The 23523-nt window shown below is 41.7% G+C and overlaps 1 protein-coding gene across 1 annotated transcript in view; it reads left to right on the top strand.

Annotated features, from left to right (window-relative positions):
* Positions 1–3849: 3849 nt before the first annotated feature.
* REV3L (REV3 like, DNA directed polymerase zeta catalytic subunit) overlaps positions 3850–23523 on the top strand; it is a 117072-nt gene continuing 97398 nt past the window's right edge. Inside the window, exon 1 of the mRNA XM_061990510.1 lies at positions 3850–4324. Coding sequence (XP_061846494.1) covers positions 4186–4324 — 139 coding nt within the window. The 5' untranslated portion in view covers positions 3850–4185. The remainder of the gene's footprint in view (positions 4325–23523) is intronic.

Raw genomic sequence — 23523 nt, 5'->3', positions numbered from 1 at the left:
ATAGGGTTTCCTTTAAGTAGGTACATAGTAAAAAATAAGAGAAAGAAGCCTTTTGTAGGAAAAAAGGACAAAATTATATTGATCTTACTTTGTAAAGAAATTCTAACTTTTAAGACAGTCATGAGCTATGATGATAACTATTAATACTCAAATTTTTATTGTACAGCTGTTTAGCTGTGCATGATTAGTAGCAGTTATATATTCAGGCTTGATTATTTTCATGCAAATACATGGCTGGCTAATGGGGAGAACAGCTGCTGCTTAGCAACTGGAGGAACAGAGAAAGCGGGTGACTTGCCTTACAATAGAAAACTGGATGAAACCTTAGAAAGAGTACATATAGAGTTTGTAGATGCCAGGAAAAATGGGTGGTTGTGCTCTCTACCCATGATGTTTCCTTTTGCAACTAGTGATATCTCAGAATGGCAGCATTTTCAGGTAATAAAGGATAAACTGTGAGAAAATTTAGATATAGTAGAGGCATACAAACATGTGTGTGCTAAAGGCAAGCCCTGACATACAAACTGAAATGGATGAAATCCAGAAACAAGCTTTGTGTCTGTCATCTACTGTAAGGGTAAAATTGACTTTTAGACTTCAGCACCTTAAACTAGCCATCAACTTAAGCTACTACAAGCCAAGACTGCTGGAAGAAGTGTTTTATCTTCCTGCTGCTCAAACTCAGTCCTCACACTGCCTCCTCTACCATGCAAGCACAGGCTTTTGCACATTTATGTAATGAGGCAGATCAGGAACCTAATCCGTATTTTGTGGATGGATCTCTTACCCAGATCAGTTTCCAAACCCAGTTTGTTATGCAGCTATTTAAATGCTTGCAACGATGTGAAGGGCAGGGCATCTCCTGTAACATTGCTGACTCAAACCTTTAAAGAAAACTTACTCTTTCCTTGGTGCGAAGCTGCATACTAACTTATTGACTGTAAGAAGAACATGAAAAGCGGAAGTGTGCTGTAAGAAATGAAGGAAAACTGAAAAGGTACAGCTCTGAAAGCCTGGGAGTTCCATATAAATGTGGGCATGGCTATAAGACTACCACTGGGATCAAGCTACTTACATAAAAAAGTAAAGGCACTTATTTTTTTTTTTCCTGACAGCAACATCAAACACTTTCAGAAATCAAATTAGTACCTCAGATGAACAGGAAACTAGCTCTAGGTTTTTTATCAATTGTTCTTGTTTCAGTCCTACTGCCTTCCGTTTGCAACAGATCTTCCTAATTCAAGTATGGCTTTAAGAAAAAACATTTTTTTAAGTTGTAATAATAGAAAACTCTGGATGATGTGCTTCAGTGAATCCTGCTTTATGCTTCTAAAAAGTAAATTATTCTAGCTATCTACACTATTCTATTGTAGACAACTGCTTCAGCAGGACTACCGGGTATGAACTTGTGCCTATGCCTCACACATCACATTCATTTAGAAGCCAGAATCCTCTAGTAGCTTGAACATCTTGGATTATATAGCAACGCAGCTGAGGTGCTGATACAAATCATGCTCTGCTCCCTGTGTATATGACAACACTGCAATACACCAGTGTCTCCTAGCACTGAAGTGGACTGCTGATGTTGTAGAACCTTCAATTTATGCAGGAAGAGGCACCAGAGCATATCTGTCATTGTTCAAAGACATTAAGCCATTAGTGAAAACAGTGATGGCAAGGTACAAGGCTCAGGAAGTCAAGGCAATCATGTGACCAGAAAGACCAGAGAACACAGAATGGAAGACCAGAAAACAGTGGTGTCCTTACCAAAGTCCTATGGAAAATGAGGGAAATGTATTAGTTAAGCAGCAGTAAAAGATGTATTCAAATAACAAGATTTAAAGTGCTTCACCAGTAACCTCCTAGTGATTTATTAACTTTTGTGAAATTTAGGTATTCATAAGTGTATTCTTGCAGTTCCAAAGGTTTTCCAAATATTAGCATTGCAAATGTAAATACTGTCAAAAAATTAAAGTTCTGTCTCAGTTGTTCTTTAGATACCATGAAAATAATTTGGGTTTCAACCCAACTTCCACTATTTCTGTGACAAAAGATTTCTGGATGACTGGGTAGTTTGACTTTTTTTCTGTTTGCATAAAAATTAGTTTAAGGAGGAAAACAGATGTGAGCCAGAGAAAATAAACAGCTTACAAAGAGAGTAGGAAATCAGCTACCCTGGAGCAGACAGGCAAGCTTCCTGTTCATTACAATGAAAAAATGAAGGGTAGCAACTGCCTGACCTGTCTTTTGTTCAAACCTAAAACCAAAACATATGTAAGCAAAATGTGAAACATATGTTTTACATCTTGAACTTTTATAGATTTGTCTGTTTGTCTCATATCATCCAGACTCACACGCGTATGTAACAAGATCACTCTAAGTATATGTTAGAATATTTGGTCTTTTTATAGACAGATCTTCTGCACTGCCAACTCCTTCGATATTTGGTGGGGTATTTTTTTCCCCAAATCCTTGTTTTTGAGACAAAGAGATCGCCACAGGAATCCCTGCTCGAGGCTTCTGTATCATTTTAAATGGAAACCTGCACGAGAGCGCTGGAAAATGCAAAGTAAGCTCTCCTAAGGGACCAAATAAGAGAAAGATAAATCCTCGTAAATGTCACCCAAATTAATGATAGGGAGCAGACAGGCACCTCTCGATTAACGCCGGTCTCCCAGGGGCTGTCTCGTCCGCTTTTGCTAGGGTTCAAGAAGCGGGGAGCCTGGCCTCAGCCTCGGGGCCCCCTTTCTCCAACCAGAGAGGGCTGGGGTTTGCAGCCTCACTGCCGAGGTACGACAGCAGGCCGCTCCCACGCCCCCGCCAGGTAACAGCGCGTGCAGCTAACGGAAAACCACGCACAGAGGGGCGGGCGGGCAAGGATGGAAGCAAACGACGAAGACGGCAGCCGAGCGGAAAGTGAGTGGGGAAGGAGCGTGATGGCAGTACACGCTGCGAAGCAAGGGGAGCCGGTGGAGCTGAACCACCCGGAGGGGCGGAGGGGAGGCTGCCAACAGGAGGCGGCCGCGCCCCGGCCCAGCCCTGCCCGGCCCAGCCCCCGCCGCTCCGCCGCAGCGCACCGGCCCCGCCCCGCCGCCACCGCCCTTCCGCAGGCCTCGCCCCCCGCCCCGCTCCGCCCGTCGCGCGCAGGGGCCGTTACAGCCGAAAGGGGCGCCGGCGGTGGTGGAGCGGTGCCGCTACGCGCGCCGAGTAACGGCAGCGGAAGGCTTCCCCATCTCCCTGCACGCCCCCTTTCCTGCCGCCCCCATTTTATCCTTTTTTCTCCTGGCCCCCGCAGCGTGCGGAGACACTCACCTTCCGGCAGCCAGGCGGCTCAGCATCTAAAATGGCGGCCGACCCAGCTTAACCCCATCGTATCCCAGCAGCGCTCCCTCCCCGCCCCAACCCGTCCCATCCGCGGCTCGGGACTCCGCAGCCTCACGCCAGCCCGCGCGGCCGATCGCCGAATCACCGAGCCCCCCGTCTTCCCCTCCAGCGGGGGCGGGGGGGGGGGGTGGGGGGGGGTGGAGAGTAAGCACTGGATTGGAAAGATTTCCCCCATTCCCGGGCACACTCGAGCCCCGTCTGCCGAGCCCACCCGAAAGATGAAGGGGGTGTGCGGGGGGCTTGAGTGTGTTTGTGTGTTGGGGAGTGACACCTCCCTCCGCTCGTTGCAACCCCCCTCCCCCCAACACACGGCCCGTCCACCTCCCCGTTTCTCCAATGGTTGAGTCCGTGACATCATCATCATGGCAACAACAGCTGCAGCCCGGAGCCGAGGCGCCGCTGCCGCCGCCGAGGTGTCCGTGGTGCTGCGAGGGGACGGGCCTGCGCTGCCCGTCAGGCGCTCGCGGCCGGCCGGGCTCTAGAGCCCGCGGGGCGCCCCAGCCCACCGCGCACCGCCGCGCACGCGCCCGGAGCAGCAGTAGCAGGAGGCGGCGGCGGCGGCGGGGGGGGGCAGAGCGAACGAGCGAGGCGGCGACAGACAGAGAAGGCGCGTGCGAGGGCGCGCGCCTGTGTGTGTGTGTGAGAGAGAGGCTGTGCGCGCGCCGGCGGGCGGGCGAGGAGAGGCAGGCGGGGGGCTGCGCTCGCTCGCTCGCTCGCTGCGGCGGGGGGAGCTGCGCGGGCTCCGCGCTCGCTCGCTCCCTCCCTCAGTGCGTGCCTCGGAGGCGGCGGCGGCCAACAAACATGTTCTCAGTGAGGATCGTGACTGCCGACTACTACATGGGCAGCCCGCTGCCCGGCCTGGACCCCTGCCAGTCCCACTTCCGAGAGGCCCCGACCAGGCGGGTGCCCGTCGTGAGAGTCTTCGGCGCCACCCCTGCAGGTAAGGGACCCCCGCTGTCGCGGCCGCCGCCGGCGGGGCGGGCGGGTGGGGACGGCCCCGCAGCGGCGCGGGTCCTGCTCGCGGCGGGCCCGCCGCTGGCCCCAGCTTCGCCTCCCCGCGGTGGAGGCAGCGGCAGTTCCTGCTCTTTGTGGCGGGGTCGCGTCGTCGTCCCCCTCCTCTAACCCCCGCCGCCCAAACCCCCCCCCCCCCCCCCCGCCGCTGCGGCGCGTCTCACCTGCCAGCGCCGGCTGCGAGGGAACGCGCCGGGCCCGGCCGGCCCGCGGGGAGGAGGGTACCTGGCCCGGGCGTCCCTGTCGGGGAGCCTGGCAGCCGCCGCCGCTGGCGGAGATGTCGTGTCGTGCCGCTCGGCCCGTCTGCGGCCGGCTACGGTGAAGGGGCTTCAGGACCGGGCCGCAGGTGCGGGCCAGGGCGGAAAGTCTGCGGCCGCCGTGGCTTTGTGCGCGGCGTGGCGTGGCCCGCGTGGAGCCTGCCCCGAGCGAGCGGCGGCAGCTGTGCAAACAGGGGGGCAGCCGTCCGCCCCGCGACCCCTGTGAAAGGGCTGCGTAACGGCATGTGGGCACGGGGGGCGAAGGCGGCACACCGTGAGGGGCGCGTCTGCGGGGCCAACTGCGGGAAGGCGAGCGTACAAGGGGAAAGCTTTCAACGTCGTCGCAAGTGAGACTTGTGCAGTACTTAGGAAGTGGAGGGTTCGTGTTGATCTTATGCTAGAGTGGTACAAATCGCGTAAAACAACGAGCATTGGTGCTGCACTGCAGAAGGGAACGTCCCAACCGCTGGCCACATGTTGCCCCCCGAGACTTCCTAATGTCACGTCCCATTTCTTCATTGTCTTTTCTCTGTGGACGCGTGTTTTTAGTCTTCCCGCATCTTAAATGTGTTTCTGACCATCAGAACTCATTTCTAGTAGATTTCATGTTTAAGAAAATTTATGGAATAGTTGTAGTTTACCCATACGTTAAATATTAAGTTGGGGGGAAAAGCCTTGTTCTTTGAGATGTTAGACTTATTAAGCTTGTGATCCGTTTAAACTTATGTTGTGTGGTGCTAATCTTGGGAATTAAGGTGTTTCTGTGTATTTTATTTCTGTGTATTGACTTATCTGTTGAAAATGAGGTGTTAGTATATTAGGCAAGGCAAAAAACACACAATGCAAAACCACAGTAATGATATCTTTCCATTCACCCAATAATTGTAGAAGGCAGATTTTTTTTTGTTGTTTCTTGTTATTTTGGGGTTTTTTTATATTCAGGATCATCTGTCTGAACTCTGCTCAGGCACAGAGGAATGCAAGATATTTAGCTGTTGCGATCTGATGCATTTATAAAGCTCCAAATTATTAAGTGGAAAGTGGGATTAACAGATACAATATTAAAATAGTGGGGCCTATTTTATTGTAGTTCTAATTTTGCATACAAAGGAGATATTATGTAATAATATTTATGTAACGGCATGAGTAACTATTTCATTATAAAAAAATGTAGAGCCTGAGGTTGTCTGGCAGGTAGCAGGCTTTCTGTGCACGCATGTGGTTAACTCATTAAGGCTTATTTTCTTTTAAGAAAATGTTTAGGCTGTGCCATATTGTGGATGTGGCATCTTAAAGTAAACACTGTACTATAGTTGTCCAGCTATTGGGAACACAATAGACAATTCCTGGCTTCCCAAACCATGAACTTTAATATTAGTTTGCATAATAGAAGTTTTTCTAATTTGTGTTGGTTAGAGAAGACACTTCAGTTTAGTCTGCAAAGGAAGTATGACTTGGCTATCTTCTATTCATGTCTTGGTTGAACTTCTCTGTTTTTTCTCCTTTCTTTACCTATAGTAACATTTGCTGATAAGCTTCAAGAACTTCTAATTACGTCTCTGTGATTTTTTTTCCTTTTGAAAAAAAATGAGATTAATATAATTCTGTTTGTTTGTTTGTTTTTTTCCAGGGGTGGTGGAAAGGGTGCAGGACCTGTGTCTGTTTAGCTTAGAATACAGAAGACTAAGGGGGGGATCTCATTAACGCAAGTGTTTAAAAGGTGTATGTCAAGAGGATGGGGCAGCACTTTTTTCTGTGGTCTCCAGTGACAAGACGAGGGGTAATGCACACCAGCTGGAACACAAGAAGCTCCACTTAAACATAAGGAGAATCTACTGTAAGGCTGAGGGAGCCCTGGCACAGGCTGCCCAGGCAGGTTATGAAGTCTCCTTCTCTGGAGGTTTCAAAACCAGCCTGGATGCATTCCTGAGTGACCTGATTGAGGTGAACCTGCTTTAGCAGAGGGAATTTGACTGGATGACCTGTAGAGGTCCCTTCCAGTGTCTACCATGCTGTGGAGGTCTTCAAAACCTGGCTGGACACATTCCTGTGTAACCTGATCTAGGTGGACCTGCTTCAGCAGAAGGGTTGGACTAGATGATCTCTAAGGGTCCCTTCCAACCCTACCATTTTATGATTCAGTGACCTAAGCAGTCATTGTCAGAAGTAATCTATATGACTTCAGAGAGAGGACTATCCAATTATTTACTTGAGTTGAAATATGAAATTAACTGAAGTAGTTCAACAAGGACAAGTGCAGAGTCCTGCAACTGGGGAGGAATAACCCTATGCACCAGGACAGGCTGGGGGTCAAACTGCTGAAGAGCAACTCTGCAGAGAGACCTGGGAGTTCTGGTTGATAGTAAAGTAATCATGAGCCAGCAATGTACCCTCGTGGCCAAGAAGGCCAATGGCATCCTGGGATGCATCAAGAAGAGTGTAGCCAGCAGGTCGAGGGAGGTTCTGCTCCCCTTCTACTCTGCCCTGGTGAGGCCTCATCTAGAGTCCTGGTCTGGGCTCCCCAGCTCAAGGGACAGGGCCACCAAGATGATCAAGGGACTGGAATGTCTTTGTTATGAGGAAAGGCTGTGGGAAGTGGGGCCATTTAGCCTAGAGAAGTGAAGACTGAGGGGGGAATCTCATTAATATTTATAAATATCTAAATGGTGGGTGTTAGGAAGTTGGGGCATCCCTTTTTTCGATGGTATCTAGTGACGTGACAAAGGGTAATGGGATGAAGCTGTAACGCAAAAAGTTCCATTTAAACATAAGAAAAAAACTATTTCACTGTTCAGGTGAGGGAGCCCTGGCACAGGCTGCCCAAGGAGGGTGTGGAGTCTCCTTCCTTGGAGGTCTTCAAGACCTTCCCGGACACATTCATGTGCAACCTGATCTAGGTGAACCTGCTTTGGCAGGGGAATTGGACTGGCTGATCTCTAAAGGTCCCTTCCAACCTCTACCATTCTGTGATTCTGTGATAATGACTTGCATCTATATTGGTGTTTTCTTTGAGGAAAATAAATAGTAGGTGTACTTATTGTTTGGCTTATGGACAGTGTGATGGTCGCCTTCATTTGAGTTAGTCTGGATAAGAAATACCCTTTTTCACTAGGTTTAACGTGTATGTCTTGCCTGCAGGAAAGGTGCTCTGTTGCCGTGCTGCCTACATAACAAACCACTATGTCTGTATAGCCTGCTTCACCTCCGGCATGATTAGCTCTGCACGAGTCTTAGTACGTTTAAAACTGTGTGTCCATGCTGTGCAGCTAATTAGGAGCCAGGTTCAGAACAGACTCCAAATTCCACCTGCTGAGTGAAGGGGGATTGATTGGTATGTGGAAGTGGCTTATGCAGATGTTCAAAAAGTCAAGACATCTAGCAGTAGTGTATCTTGTGCCTAATATCGGCTACAGGCACTGGTTCTGAAGGCACTTACCTACACTTTCTGCCTCCTCTTCTGGAAGTATTGTGCTCAGTGAGGTATATGAATGACAAGGATCTCCAGTGTTCTGTTCTTGGAGGGCTATTATGTAGTCCCATACTCAACAATTGATTTGTAAAGGTTTGCTGAAACGATCTATAAGATTCAAGCGGTTTCTGGTATGGTGGTTGAGGGAGGTAAACCCCAGAATTTTAATTAAAACTAATGAAGGATGAACTAGAATGGACTGAGTTGGCAATAAAATTCGATAACTTCTTTGGGTGTTTTCAAGAAGAAATCTCATTGTATTTGGCAAGACTATGCAAATCATCCCTGATGTTCTACATCTTCATGTAATAAGATCTTGAAAGGCAAGGAATCAAAATTTTGTTTAAGCCCAAAGATCCGGCTCTGATTTTCTGTTCTGTGAAATATAAAAAGAGTAAAATTTTTACTAAAATTGTAAAAAAATGAAGTGAAGCACTACTGGAATTAATATTTGAATGCATCTTAGCTGATTGAGTCATCTCATTCCATTTCACTTGGTACTTAGTACCAAGCCCATTGATTCTTGAAGCAGACTGACCTGTCTGTGACGTTAGTGTCTTGGACAAAAGTATAATTGCAGAAATGGTACAACACTGCCATGGTGGTAATACAATAAAAGCAGTGTTAAATTCCTGCTTTGTTGTGTAAGAGTGTAGAAATTATTTGTTACAGTAGTCTTTGTACCTCTAAAGGAACCTCATAATACTGTTGCTTATATTTGAAAACAATAGGTTTAATTCACTAGGTAATACTCAACTATGAAACAAAATGTCATTATCTTCTCAGGCAGTATTTCTTTTCTGCAAGCTAGCAATTTTTGTAAATGCTTTTTATAAGAAGAAATAACCTTTGAGAAATTGAAAGACTTGTTTATGAGAGTGAAATCCCAAGGAATATTGAATTTTTTTGTATATGTATTGTCTTTTGTTTGATTGAATAATTCTTGAGTTGTCATTCTTGCTGCTAAGTTGTGGTGTATGGAGGTATCAAAGTTTTAATTTGTTTCCTAATAGCTTTTGGCCATTTCAAATTCTTGGGGTCTTTCCTCAAGATTTTAATAACCTCGTCAAAATAAATATATAAATGCTAAGTCGATTGCTTCTGTCAGGTGCTTAGTCACCTGCAGGATGACAGAACCAAACTGTAAATCTATCCATAAAGAAATCAGATTGAGACTAGATGTTACCTTAGGAGGCACATTAACAAATGAGCAGAGGTTGCTAAATTACTGCTTCACTTAAGAAGACTGAATTCAAGTTGCTGAGGGTGCTAATTGTAAACCACATACAATATACCTGTTGGTTTATCATAATGAGTATTGTAAAACAGATAGTTGAAATATTTTTTTAATCAGAATTTTGATTTGGGCATGATTTGAGGCTGCTGGGTACACATTTGTGAACACAAAAGTATGTTAAATTGACAGGAGGGCCTTTGGAGAAGGCAGATAAGGAATTTACCTAAGAAAAAGCAATGTGTAATTTGAAGAATAATATAACTGCTGTCCTCAACTGCCACTTTATTTGTTTTGAAGGATTTTACATTGGGAAATCACTGATCTAAGAATGAATCATACTTCAGGGCAGCATAAAAACTCAGCCAAAGAAGAGGGTGTTTTGAAGTTGCTGTTGCATGCTTTTGATTGTGAGGTTTTTCTGATGCTAGATGTAATTTAGGGGTTCACAGTCAGCCAAATCCCTACCTGAATGCATTTCAAGTGGGCATCTGAATTTAGTGGCTTCACTTCTCCTTGATTTTCTAAGGAGGAGGCAGGGGGAAATGCAGAGGCAAATGCTCCAGCTGAAATATGGCTCCCTTCCAGCAGCAGTAGCTCTGGTATGACTCAGTGAAGGGGCCTGCTTATCTTCTTTCTTCTCATCTTCCCTCACCCTTTTCCCCTTTGCTGACCCAACTGGGCTGTATATCTGATCCCATCTCAGTGTCTGTCTCCTCTGTTGCTGCTTACTTGAGAAGGAATGAGCTGATAGCAGGAACTTGGTGCTGTCTAAACTCAGCTTACAATTAACTTTTTTCTCCCTTCATTTTCACTACTGTTTCAAACTCCTTGGTCCAATCATTGTTTGCCATAGCCTCCTGAGCTCATTATCCCAGTATTCACAGCTGAGTATTGTTCCAGTTGCTGCCGTTACTTTCTATATTCTGTTTCCCAGAACTGGGCACTTCTTGGAACAGTCTTCTAGCCCCTTCTGTGGCTTTGTAGTGAGAGGACGCAAAACAGAATACAGACATTGTTATGAGGCCTATGCCTCTGCCTTACATTTTCACACCACTTCCCAAAATACATCAGCACACAACTCTTGATAGGGGGTTATTCTGTGAACTGCAGCATGGACTAGAAGATTTTTGTCATTGCACAGTGCAACTCCACTTCCAGCATACTATTTCTGTATCTTTCACTGGCACACTTCTCGTACTTCTGAAGAGCTATTTGAAAAATAGCCTCATGTCCATTTGTTTCTCTTTTCTCTGGAGGTTTATAGCTTCTGTGAAATGTGAACAGGGCTGGAGTAGGGATGAGAAATTTGAGATAACTTATTTATTCCGAGTTTGTTTTCAGTGTTTGAGTTTTGTCAGTGATGTGATTGAAGTTCATTAGCTTGTAGCTTACCCCATTCTTAAAAGGATGTGTTTTCTAGTGTGTTGTGGGTGCTTTGTGTTTTTGGTTTTTTTAAAGAACCTACTGAGTTCTTTGAGCAATAAGGGGATGAACTGTGAGATTCTGTTCCACTGACATGAATCTCCTTAAGTAGCAGATTTAGTACCCATATATAGAATTTTCTGTTATTCTCTTTCTTAAACAAACCTTGAAATACTGTGACAAAACTCTAACTAAAATCCAGATTCTTGGTTTCACAACTAGTATACTGTTGGCTACTGTAGAGTACTTCTTGGTCTAAAATACACTTTGGTTATTCAGTTAAAAAAATACCAGTATAACTGACACTGTGCTTAGAACTGAGCTGCAGACTTCAATGTGTTTCAGAAAGTAGCTGCATCTATAGTAGGTCTAATATGTAAGTTGGGACTGATTTTTATGATCAGTGCACCTGGAAGTAGACTAACAGCTCATCTCTCAAATACAACTTCCAGTTCTGTTGTATACTTCTTAAGGGTGGTTTTTGGTTTGTGGTTTGTTTTTTTTTTTTTTTAGCCAAAATAGCACATGAATATCACAACTGAGGTTAAACATTGTGTAAACACTCAATAAGAAACAGTTCAAGCTTAGTAACTTTTGCAGTCTGAGTAGAAGAAGATAAATCTCGTGAAAAAGGAAACAGGTGCGGTAACACCATGCTCTCTGTTTTTCCTTGGTCTCTTATTTCAGAGTTGCAGTATTGATCATCTAATACCTTGTTCTCCTTGCTGTTGTGTTACCCTGGTTTTGTCCTTTACTCTTGATTGACTTGATTGACCTCTGTGTGCAGCAAGCCTCTGAGAAGGTTGATGATGACAATGAAAATGTAGCTATTTGGAAAGAGGCAGCATGAACACTTACACTAAAAGATTTACTGTGGATTTTTGGTCTCGCAAATGAAGCAGCTGAAATCTTACAGAAAGATTGGACAGGGTCACTCAAGATTCAGTCTCATGTTAAAGGAGATCTGCTGATCAAAACCTCATTACAATTAGCAGTCAACTTTTTGTTTTCTTTTCTTAATTAAGCATTTTATATCTCCAGCTATTCAAAACCCAGTTTCTGAAAAGCCAGCATCTCATCATCCTCATCTGTCATCACTGGATGTTGACAACTGATGAACTTGCTGCTGCTTCTCTGTTTGCCATGTCATATGTATTGTTTCTGTGTGTTACAACTGTGCGCATGGTTTAAGTTCCTGTATATGTCTCCTGTATATTACATTCTATGAGGAAAAATCATTTCACTGTCTGTTGAATTGCTGTCTCAGCATTTTGGAAACGTGTTCTTGACAGATACCTGGGTAAAGGAAGTAAAGGATTTGCTTAGGGTTCTGCATCAAATCAATAGCAGAACTTGATAGCACAATGAAGAAGCTACTGTCTGCAAGCAGTGTTATTTCTGTGCTACTACTCTACTCGCTAATAAACAACAATGTTCTTTTCTATGTTGACCAAAGCTATAGTTGTCATAACAATTATAACATTAAAGCCTAGGCTTGATTAACAAGGTCCAGGGACTGATTGCAAAGGTCTGCTATGAAATTTGTATCGTTAGGCTGTAATTGCACTCGTATTCATGATACTGATATATATGCTGGTAAAAATACTGATATATATTCTGGTAAAAACAATCATTTTTGAGAAATGCAGTGGAATATTCCAGTATGTGAGCTTGCAAACAGGCAATATTTTTCTGCCTGTGATACAGTTACCTTAAGACTGAATTTGTACTAGATATAGAGACTGCCTGAAATGCTAGTGTTTGCAGAGGCTTCATTCATGCATGTTTGTTAAGGTTCTTTTCTTTCAAGAGCTGCTTTTTATTACAGAGAAGTTATAAGCCATGTAAAAAAATTGTGGGCTTTTTGGCAGGGCATTTAAATAAAACTTCACACTTCCAGTCTGGGGTGGGCCATATGGCTTATTAGAGAACCATTTGATGTCTGTATGCTCCAGCTTTTCTGTTATCGATATGCAGACAGCCATCTTGGATAACTTCTTTGTCCCCTAGTATACATGCAGTTTGTCATATTGATGGTGTGTTTATAAGTTCATGTTATATGACATGTTACGTATGTGTGCATACCTTCACAGAGTCTCAGGGTGTGGAGTCATTATCCTTGGAGATACTCAAAAACTGTCTGGATGTGGTCCTGGGCAACTGGCTTTGGGGTTTGGACCAGGTCATCTTCCAAGATCCCTTCCAACCTCAACCATTCTGTGATTACTGAGATTATTCTTGTGAGCAATGAGTGTCCAGGTGCTCTGGAGTGGAAATGTTGCCATGTAGCTGTCTTTAAGTTAATTACCCCACAGCTTTAAGTTACTAGAAGGTTTTGGCAGTCTTAGTAAAACTGATTTAGATTTGGAAAGAAGAAGAGAAAAAATAGTCACTACAGAAAGCACTCCTAGGTTCTGTTTGTCCCTTAGTGACAGGTTTTTTAAAAAGAAATGAAAAAAAAAACCAAAAAAAAACCCCAGAGAAAGCAGGAGCAGCCACTGCTTATTTACATTCAAGTTGTGCCTCTGAACTGTTTGCTGACTAAACCAGTGTTTATTACAGCAAGGCTCTATGTCCTATTTTAGGTGCAATACCAACACGTGGTACTCGAATTGAATATTGAAAGGGTTATGGAATGTTGCACCTAATCCATAATACTTGGCATTACTCCTCAGGGGAGGTTTACAATACAAGTTTTCTGAGTTTTGTATAATGAGATGTGTAATGAGTCTTTCTTTTTGTGCTTGAAACTACCTAGGTGAATTTCTGTATAGCACAGATCTTATTAAGCAGTGATAATTGGAAACTGATTCAACCCTCACTTCTGCAAGTACTGTGTGCAGATCAGTAATGAACAAATTTTTATTGCTGCCACTCCTATTATATTTATTATCCAGATTAGAAGGTTATTTTCTGGAATTCTTGATATAGCAGCTTTTACAGTTCCTTTTAAAAAGTTACATATTTAACCTCGCTAAAATGTTACAAAAGGTTTTCGTTGCAGATGAACCTTCAAATTCTTGTGTATGTTTTATCCATTGACCATTAAGCAAAGGGTTTTGTGGCATTCACAGTTGTAAGCATTGAAATCTATTTTGCTGTCTGTAGGAATTTAGAAGAGGGTATAGACAGATTCTTACGTTGAGGTAAAAGGGCATGAAGTATTTTTAAGTTTGTACTGTTTGAGTTTTTAGCACTGAGACTTAACCATCTTTACTGTTAGATCTAAATAGTAACAGTAAAAACAGCCTACTTCTGCTGTGTTTATTACCTGTTTGTCCTGCAACAGAAATGTAGTTTTACCCTCAGATTAATTTTGAGGTTTGAAAGGACCTCTAGAAGTGGTCTAATTAGTCCAAGCACTGCTCAAAGCAGGGTCACCTAGACCAGCTCCAAGGATGGAAATTCCACAATCTGTGTGGGTAAGTTCCAGTGTTGGACCACCCTTGCAGTAAAACAAAGCAAACAACAGGACATCCCCCAAACAAACAAAGAAAGAAACAACAAAAATTCTGGGCAAGTTTTAAGTGTTTCTCCTGTTTCTATTTGTGCTCATTGTCTCTTGTCCATTCACTGGACACCACTGAGGAGTGTCAGACTCGCTCTTCTTTGCTGCTTACTATCAGATATTTATATATATTGATAAGATCCTTCTCCCCAGCACTCTTCTTAAGTCTACAAAATCCTGTCTCATGCAGTGTTCACTTGTATATCTGATATTCCCAGCCCTTCATCATCTTCATAGCCTGGCTCCACTATGTCCATGTCTCTCTTGTACTGGGGAATCTAGACCTGGACTCAGCACTCTGGCTGCATTTTGCCAGTGATAAGTAGAGAGGAAAGGTCGTGCACCTTGATGTGCTGATGTTCTTCCTAATGCAGCTCAGGATGCTGTTGCCTCATTGTTGCTGAGGCACATTGCTGTCTCTTGTTGACACGGGACCCTGGTGCCATTTTCTGCAAAACTGCTTTCTATACAGTCTGCCTCCAACCCATAGCTATATATCGACTTATTTCTCTCCAGGTGAGAACTTTGCATTTCCCTTTGCAGGACTTGATAAGATCCCTCCTTGCTCATTTCTCCAGCCTGTCAAGGTCCTGCTGACTGTCAGCACAATCCTCTGGTGTGTAAGGCACTCCTCCAAATCTTATCATCTGCAAAGTTGATGAGGGTGCACCTGGTCCAGGTCATTACTGAAGACGTTAAAATAATATTGACCTGATTATTGACCTCTAGAGCACACCATGAATGACTGGCCTCTGTGCTCCATTATTGCAAAACTGCTTCTCCTCTCTTAAGCTTCATTTCTTTCCCCACTGCATAACAGACAGATCTGATTTAGAGCTCTCCACTGTGTGGTTTTTTTGTTACCTTTTCCTATTTTTAACATGCCATCCTCTGAGATAAAAGTATAAATACTACATTTCATTTCTGATTACAGCAAGGTTTGTTTTGTGGCATTTATAAAACTTCTGTATAGATATCTCAGGTATGATATGACTGTGTAAAAGCAGTAGGTCCTGGTTCTCTATTTCCTGTTTTTTGATGGTGTTTTACATCATTTGCATGTTTTCTGTTCAAACTGAATATAACCCATCATATGACTAAAAAGAGACTCCGTATCAGGAATACGGTCTTAAATTGTCCTATGTTTTCCTTACTTCAGAAAAGTGGCATGTTTTGGATAAAGTAATTTAACTTGCCATGGTAATTCAGGCCATTCTTGTTATTGCTCTTTTTTACCTCTGGTTCTTAAGGAGTTTGTGCTTTCTTGTGTATGTTTGCAAACCTACAATTCCCATGCAGATATGAATTTAGTCTCTTTGCACTCTAGATTCCTGTTTTGAGTTGGATAGATTTAAAAAAAAAAAAAAAAGCTAAAGTCACCAACAGAATGCCTCACCCACCTTAGGATGAATGGGAAGAACAGAATAAAGTTCTGCTAAGCATTTACAGGTTGTGCCAGTACATCAGATTTTGGTGAGCTTATGTTCTTGTGCCAGCAGTTGGAAACCTAATCAAAGAAATAAATAGTCATTTTTAACCACTGCTATATTAAAGATTAAAGGCTTAAGAACAGAAACTAATTGGTTTAGGCGATGTGGAGATAATGATGAATAGTCCTCACTCAAAAAAAAAAATTGTTCTGTATAAACAGAACATTAAAAGGTGCAGAAAGAGTGATATGTTATGAAAACAGATGGCATGGCAATATTGTTAGTCATTATTTTGTAGGAGGGATTGCCTGAATGGAAAAACAGGAGGGGGATGTGTTGAAAGGAAGACTGGAAACAGGACAGAATATGTAGAGCATGTGAGGTGAGCTGGAGGAAGGAAAGTGCTGAGAGTCAGGACTGCGGAAAATACTGATGTTGGAGTTGCAACAACAGGGACTAGTTATCTGAGGCTGCTCCCTTTTGGTTTCACTTGCTTTGGCTCATGGGGCTGATTGATCCCCTGCAGTTTCTTATCTCCAGACTTGTGGCTGGAAGTAGATGAAGTGTTATGTGAGGTTTATTACTCTGTGGAGTGGGAGAAGAGAGAAAGAAAATAAAGTCCATGTCTTCCCCCCCACCTCCGACTAAGAATCATGCAAGAGATGTAGAACACAGCAAATAACTACAGTATTTGCTGCACTGTGCAGTTTGTGAGCATGCTTTATGTTGTCTACTTTCATGAAAGTTTGTCGTATAATTTTTTAGGTTAAGCAATGTGAAAATGTAAATAAAACAAATTATATATATCTGCAGTTTGTCTTCTCAGTGTATCAGTAGAAATAAACTAAAACCAGTCAGGCCTCAAGCCTTAATCTGCAGTGTGATCCATGCACAAGAGCATACGTCTTTTGCTGGCAGAGAAAGATAGATGGTCCCTCATAGTGTAGCTGCGTATATGGCAGATCTGAAAAACAGAATAAAACCCAAACACAATGAGAAACGGGTCACCACTTCAACTGATCATTTTAGAGTAAATGGGCTTTCTGTAGCCTGTTCATTTGTCATGCTATTCGATAGCTTCCATAAGAATATTTACTTACTTTGTGTAAGCTTGATTTGTTGAAAGAAAATTGTAGCAACATCTTACTCTTTCCAAGAGTCTCTGGCTTTTTCAGGACATCTCTTAGGGAAACCACTAGCATTGCAATGTTTTAATTTTGGTAATAATTTGGCTTCTGTTGCCATCTGACTCACAGTAAGCTATTTAATTTCACTGAATGTTTGAATTCTATGACTGAGTGTAATTCTTATTTGTAGTACTCTCATGACTGGGGACATGGTATTGTGATAGCAGAACATTGATGGTGAGAGACTGAAACTTATGCATTTGACAAAGTTGTGGATATAAAATGGTGATGGATAAATAACAGTAGCTCAGAGTGGAGTTGGCTAGAGAACCTTTAGTAAAAAACTGACTTTAGGAGAAAACTTGGTGACTAAGATTGCTGTATAATTCTTTTATTACCTAAAGTATATATAATTTGGAATAGAAGGGGTAGCACAACTAATGTTTAAAACTGCGTAGTACAAAGCTTTGACTGTTTTTATAGCTTCTCTGAAGCAGCTATCAGGTGAAGCTTGATCATACAGTTGAATTTCTACACATGACTGTAAGATAGATTGATGAGGTTTTTTTCCCAAATCCAATAGCTTGTATTTTTTTCCTTTAATATTTAGTTACTGATTTGAAATGTTTTGTGATGTGCAGTGTTGAACTGGAGTTTCTTAGTCCAAGAGTGTGATGCCATAACCATCACATTGCATAAATGTTTTCTCAAGTCACCTGATTTTGTTTGGCTTATGTTTGGACAAATGCACTGTGCAGTTGTTTTTTTAGTGCTTTTACATGAGGAAGTCACTTGGAATCCTAGGGAAGGAAGAAGAGGAGGGGAAAGACTGATAGAAATATTTGCTGAACTGAGGAGGCTTTTGGGAGGGAGATTGTATGATTTTGGGGTGGTTTTTTTTTTTTTTTTTTTTAATAGAGGTACACTCAAAGTCTGTTGTCCTTAAGTAATTGACATCTTTGGTAGCACAATGTAATTGAGGTTTCAACTGTTCTAAAGCTGAAAAAAACCCTTCACCATTCAGAGTATTTTGTGAGCTGCTTGTTGTTGCTGTAATGAGCAACTAAAGAGAGGTAGGTGATTTTTTTTTTTTTTTTTACCAGTTATGTGTTCTGAAATGTTGCATACACTGAAGCTCTGCAGAAGAATTCTGCTATTTCAGTTCATCAAAGCAGTTAAACTGGATACTGCTAGTACTAGAGGTAGTATATTCATGTGAGGAATACAGGAAGAGATGTGTGAAAAGGGGAGAAAAACATCCGCTCCTGAGGAATTAAAAGTCCATTCCATCTACATTGGTGGTCTTAACATTTTTCCATCTAAATATTATTAAAATGGTTTCTTCTTCAAAAATATAGTGATGTGTTAGATGTATCAACCATCCATTTGTTAAATAGACGTGATGGAGTTAGATATACTCTGTGATTCTGAAGATAAGACCTCCTCCTCAATATCTATAAATCGTGTAATTAAATGTATATCTCGAACCGTACTCTTTTTGAGTGTGGATTTGTTAGGAAAAATTAAAATGTTTTGGGGGAAAAAAAAGTTTAAAAAGGAAACTTGTAACTCAGGATGATAGTGTCATCTATACAAAAGGAATGAGTTCTGGTAAACTTCTGTAGTACATGATGCTTTTGGGAGAGAGGTTTCATGCTTTTGAATATTCATAAAAATAGATTATTGTCACGGGTGCCAGTCAAAATCTCTGTGTTGCTTTGTTAGTTCTTGGGTAGATTTTTCTGTGAAAATTGAGTGCTGGTGAAAGGGGTGGCACAATGTGGTTGTCATAGTGGTGGTAAACTAGACCTTAATTGTAACTTCTCAAATTCTTTCCATTGTTCCAGCTAAGAACTAAACGATGAAATACGAGTTGTGGTTACTGTTGGAATACTAATAAATTATTTTTAATGTACACATTTTCTTTCCTCCTTGTAGTGCTTCTATTCCACTTTAAAAGAAATGTGAAAACTAAGTGTAGTTCTATGTAATGTCTTAATCATTTTATGGAAGAAAACAAGATCACATACTCCAAAGTACAGCAGCTGTTTTACAGCTCCTGGTTGTAGTTATTGTGTTTTTTCTAAAGCATTGTTTTAGATAGTTTCCAATTTGAGTGTTTAATATGTTGTGATTATTAATACATAATATAAAAGAACTTTATGTTGTTACTGTGTGCAAGCTAGGATCAGAATTGAAAGGAAGGAGCATGAGTTCTTTGTATGTAAGGAAGCAGGGGAGAGGTTAACCTGTTGAGTTGGGATTTTTTTTTATTATTGGTTTTCAGCTCGCCAACTGACTTGATCACCATGATACATTACATATTTTATAAGGAGAAGTGTTTTTTCATCAGCCTATAGTCTAGTAGCTGCCAGCATTTTTAACAAGGAAATCTCCAAGTTGATGTTGGATGCTAGCCATGTAAAAGGATAAGGCGCCAACTGCATGAAGTGTTGTTTTTCTGGCAAACAGCTTCTGTATACACTCCTCCCTAACTCAGAAGTAAACCTGATCTGAGATGGTTTCTGCTTTTGTGAGTTCAAATTTAGCTCAGAGTTCATGAAGCATAGGTCACATCTGTAGTGAAAATTGTCACCCTTTGAGTGCTTTCGTTGTTGTACAGTGAGGTCAAGAGCTCATTTTTCATTCAGGAACTTTGGCCATGTTATAAAATACTCAGTTGCAACTGGACATCATAGCGTCTCATTGCCAAGCTGTATGTTTAACTATTTAGCTTTAAAAAGGGTTGTAAAAATCATCTCTCATGAGGCTTAGAGGTATTCCTACATAGGCCTAATAATAAACAAAAGATATTACTCCAAGGAGGGTTTGTAATGGTTGGAATTGTAGTTTTGTATTAGAAATCTATTTAAAAAAATCAGACATTATCTAATGCTAGTAAAGAATAAAATTGAGTGATTTTTTTTTTTTTTTTTTTTCAGAACTGAGAAATAAAGTGATACAAAAGGAATTGTGGATGCAATTAAAGCTCATAATTTCTGTTCAGGGAAAGGTGGTAAAAAGTGAGAAATGGAGTAGATGATGATGATTATGATTAGAATTTATTTAGAATTACTTGTACATTTTGCAGTCAGAAGAACAATACTTGTGTTGTCTAATTTTTGTGTCTTGTGTTTTTTATCTCTAACAGAGATATTGATCTTTAGCTATTGAACAGTATCACAGAATAGTAGGGGTTGGAAGGGACCTCTCAAGATCATCTAGTCCAACCCCTCTGCCAAAGCAGATCTACCTAGATCAGGTCACATAGGAACATGTCCAGGCAGGTTTTGAAAAGGTCCAGAGAAGGAGACTCTACATCCTCCCTGGGCAGCCTGTGCCAGGACTCCCTCACCCTCAAAGGAAAGTTTTTCCTTAAGTTTAAGTGGAACTTTTTTGTGTCCTAGCTTTTGTCTATTACCCCTAGTTACTGGACACTTCATAAAAAAGTATTGGCCCACCCTCTTAACATACACCTTTTAAATACTTGTAAGTATTAATGAGGTCCCCTCTCAGTCTCCTCTAGGCTGTACAGCTGCAGATTCCTCAGCCTTTCCTCAAAAGAAAGATGTTTCAGTCCCCTGATCTTCTTGATGGCCCTGCGCTGGACTCTCTCCAGAACTACTCTGTCTATCTTAAGCCCAGAACTGGACACATGACTCCAGATGAGGCCTCACCAGGGCAGAGTAGAGAGGGAGGAGAACCTTCCTGAATATGCTGGCCACATTCTTGATGGTTATCAGGAGTCAACACAGATTCACCAAGGGGAAATCCTGCTTGACCAACCTGATAGCTTTCTATGATGGTATGGCTGGCTGGCTAGATGAGGGGAGAGTAGTGGATGTCATCTACCTTGGCAAGGCTTTTGACACTATTTTCTATTACATTCTCATCAGAAAAGCTCAGGCAATGTGGGTTGGATGAGTGGATGGTGAGGTGGATCGAGAACTGTCTGAATGACAGAGCCCAGAGGGTGGTGATCAACAGAGCAGAGTCAAATTGGAGGCTGTGGCCAGTGGAGTTCCACAGGGATTGGTTCTGAAGCCAGTCTTCTTCAAAATCTTCATCAATGGACCTTGATGAGAGGGCAGTGTACCCCCAGCAAGTTCATTGATGGCACCAAACTGGGAGGACTGGCTGATTCATCAGAAGGCTGTGCTGCCATCAGCAGGATCTTGACCAGCTTGAGAGCTGGGCAGAGAGGAACCTAATGAGGTTCAACAAGGACAAATGCAGAGTCCTGCACCTCAGGAGGAGCAACCCCATACACTACTACAGGGTAGACGTGGCCTGCGGAAGAGCAGCTCTGCAGAGAGAGACCTGAGAGTCCTGGTTGATAATAAACTAGACATGAGCCAACAGCAGTAGCTACAATAACAGAATTGTATTAAAAATGTCCCATTTAAAGGTTTTTGTTAACTCGTGCATGTTGTGGTGAAACATGTGTTAGATCTTCCTTTTTTTTAAAGACAGTTTTCTTAATATTTGAGACATTTAAATTTTAAGGATCAGTCCTTCAATTAAGTGCAAGGAAGTTTGTCAGTAGGTGGTTAGTGTGGTTCTATAACATCCAGACTCGATTTTTCAGTAATACATAATATTCACAGGTCCTATAAAATAAATTTGTTTCTGGCTACTTCTAGGAGTTCTGACCTTTACAATTTTTTTTTAAATAGAAATATGCTACAGATGTTTTTGGTTAGAAACAGTTAGAGTTCTGTGGGGTTTTTTTCTAATGCTTAATTGTCAGGGGTAGTAACTTATTTGTGAGAGTAAGCAGAACCCAGAATCCTATTTGTGATTTGCATAGGAGGTTAGGTTTATAGTTCTTTATGACCATAATATTTAAGTGATGGCTATTTTTCATGAAGTCACAACTCAGTTCCCCAGTTCATGTCCCAAACAGAATTTTATACGTCAAGACCTTTCAGGTCATAGCAGTATAAATCAAAAGACTCAGCATATCAAACAACTGCCCTTTTAAGCAATATCACTCTTGTTTGGTCATTACTTTGTACTTTTAGTAATTAGGGTTATTTTAAATTGGATTAAGCTCTTGCAAGGGAATAATTCATTCAAGTTGGTCTTTCAAGATTGCATTGAGATTGAAAGATGAGAATCACATGCAGAATCTTTGCAAAGACATTTGACTTTCTTTTAATTATACTTCTGCTATGAGGGGATTTTGAGTGTTTGTCGTATGTATGGACTGCGTGACTGCCTTTCTGTCTGAATGCCAGGTGTTCAGTTAGCGAATGACTTTGTGCTTTAAAATACGTAAGTAATTTTTAATTTGGCATTCTAGCTGTAGAAATAAGGCTGAGACTGAGAGACAACGACTTGCACAAGGTCAAGACGGATCTGAAGTGGGTTTCATCCTCCTTTTCTTGCCTTTAGGTGTCTTAATCACAAGACCATCATTTAAGATGTGATAGGCACCAGTGTTTCTAAGAATTCCTCACAAATTATGTACCTTTATGCCATAATATTGTGTGCAGATCTGTACAGCTAAACTAATGAGAAATAGACTGGAAACAGACATTGTGGAATATGTATGAAACAAAAGTAGTTGTTAAATGGGTATCTTTAGAGAGAAGCTAAAGTTGACTGTGTTCATCAGTGTTGTGCTTTTTTCATCATGTGTTAAAGGTTTTTGGGTATTCTTATAAATTATTTCAAAGACTCACAACATAGCATTTTGATTTCTGAAGATTAATATTTTGACTGTAATGTGTCTTCTAATGTTTTTGAATCATATTCAAATACAAGTCTGCATATGTGCTAATGCACTTCCACTTTCTGAAAGAATTATTTGAAGGATAGTCCCTGACATAGTTTGGCTCACACAGTTCCTTTCTTTAAAAAAAATGAAAAAAATCCTGGACAGTGAAGTTTGGCAGACAGTCATATTGGAAAATAATAAACATGACTCTGCCAGAAGTGTTTGAATTTGTTACAGTCATCTGGTCTGGACTAGTAGCTGCTTAGAGGATCTATGAATAGCAACAGCAGAGGCGGAGGAGCAATTTTTCTAGGTGTGAGATTGAAATGATTCTTATTTGGAAATCTGCCTTTGTCATCAAAGAGTTACACACATAGGTTTTCTTCTCTTACAGATTTTTTTCTTGAAGAAATTAATAATATGTAGTAATAAAATTTAAAATTTGCTGGAACATTCATTTTGGAACAGGGCAGTACAGAAACACCTAGTGGCATTTATGAATGATTTTCTGATGAAAGGCAAGATAAATAAATAGCCTTACCTGTGTTTTCAGATCTTAAGGTCTTTTCATGGGTTTGGTGGCAATTCTTTTTGGCTTTTCCTAGAAATAATAGAGTTTTCTCTTAAAGGACTAGAGCTCCAGAGGTTTTAATAGTCGGCTCTTCTTCAGAGTTGCGGAAGACTTACCATTTCTTTCTCTCAATATGAAGTTTTCAAGTCGTTTTCTTAGTCCACAGATATCACTATTAATACTATGATGTAACAGTCAGCTGTCTGAGAAGTTCTCATTGGTCTCTGCTCTCAATGCACTTAGGATTAACTTTGCTTTTGATATATTTAATTTAATTGAGTAGGATCAGATAAGTGTTGGCCTTAACTATGCAAAATACTTTTTAAGCACAGATTTTTATTCCTGGTTATGGCCCATTTCCTCTAGTTCACCAAGTCTTTGCATG

This window comes from Colius striatus, chromosome 2, assembly GCF_028858725.1.
Source record: "Colius striatus isolate bColStr4 chromosome 2, bColStr4.1.hap1, whole genome shotgun sequence".
Taxonomy (NCBI): domain Eukaryota; kingdom Metazoa; phylum Chordata; class Aves; order Coliiformes; family Coliidae; genus Colius; species Colius striatus.
The sequence above is the reverse complement of the archived record's forward strand: the minus strand, read 5'-3'. Positions and strand labels throughout refer to the sequence as shown.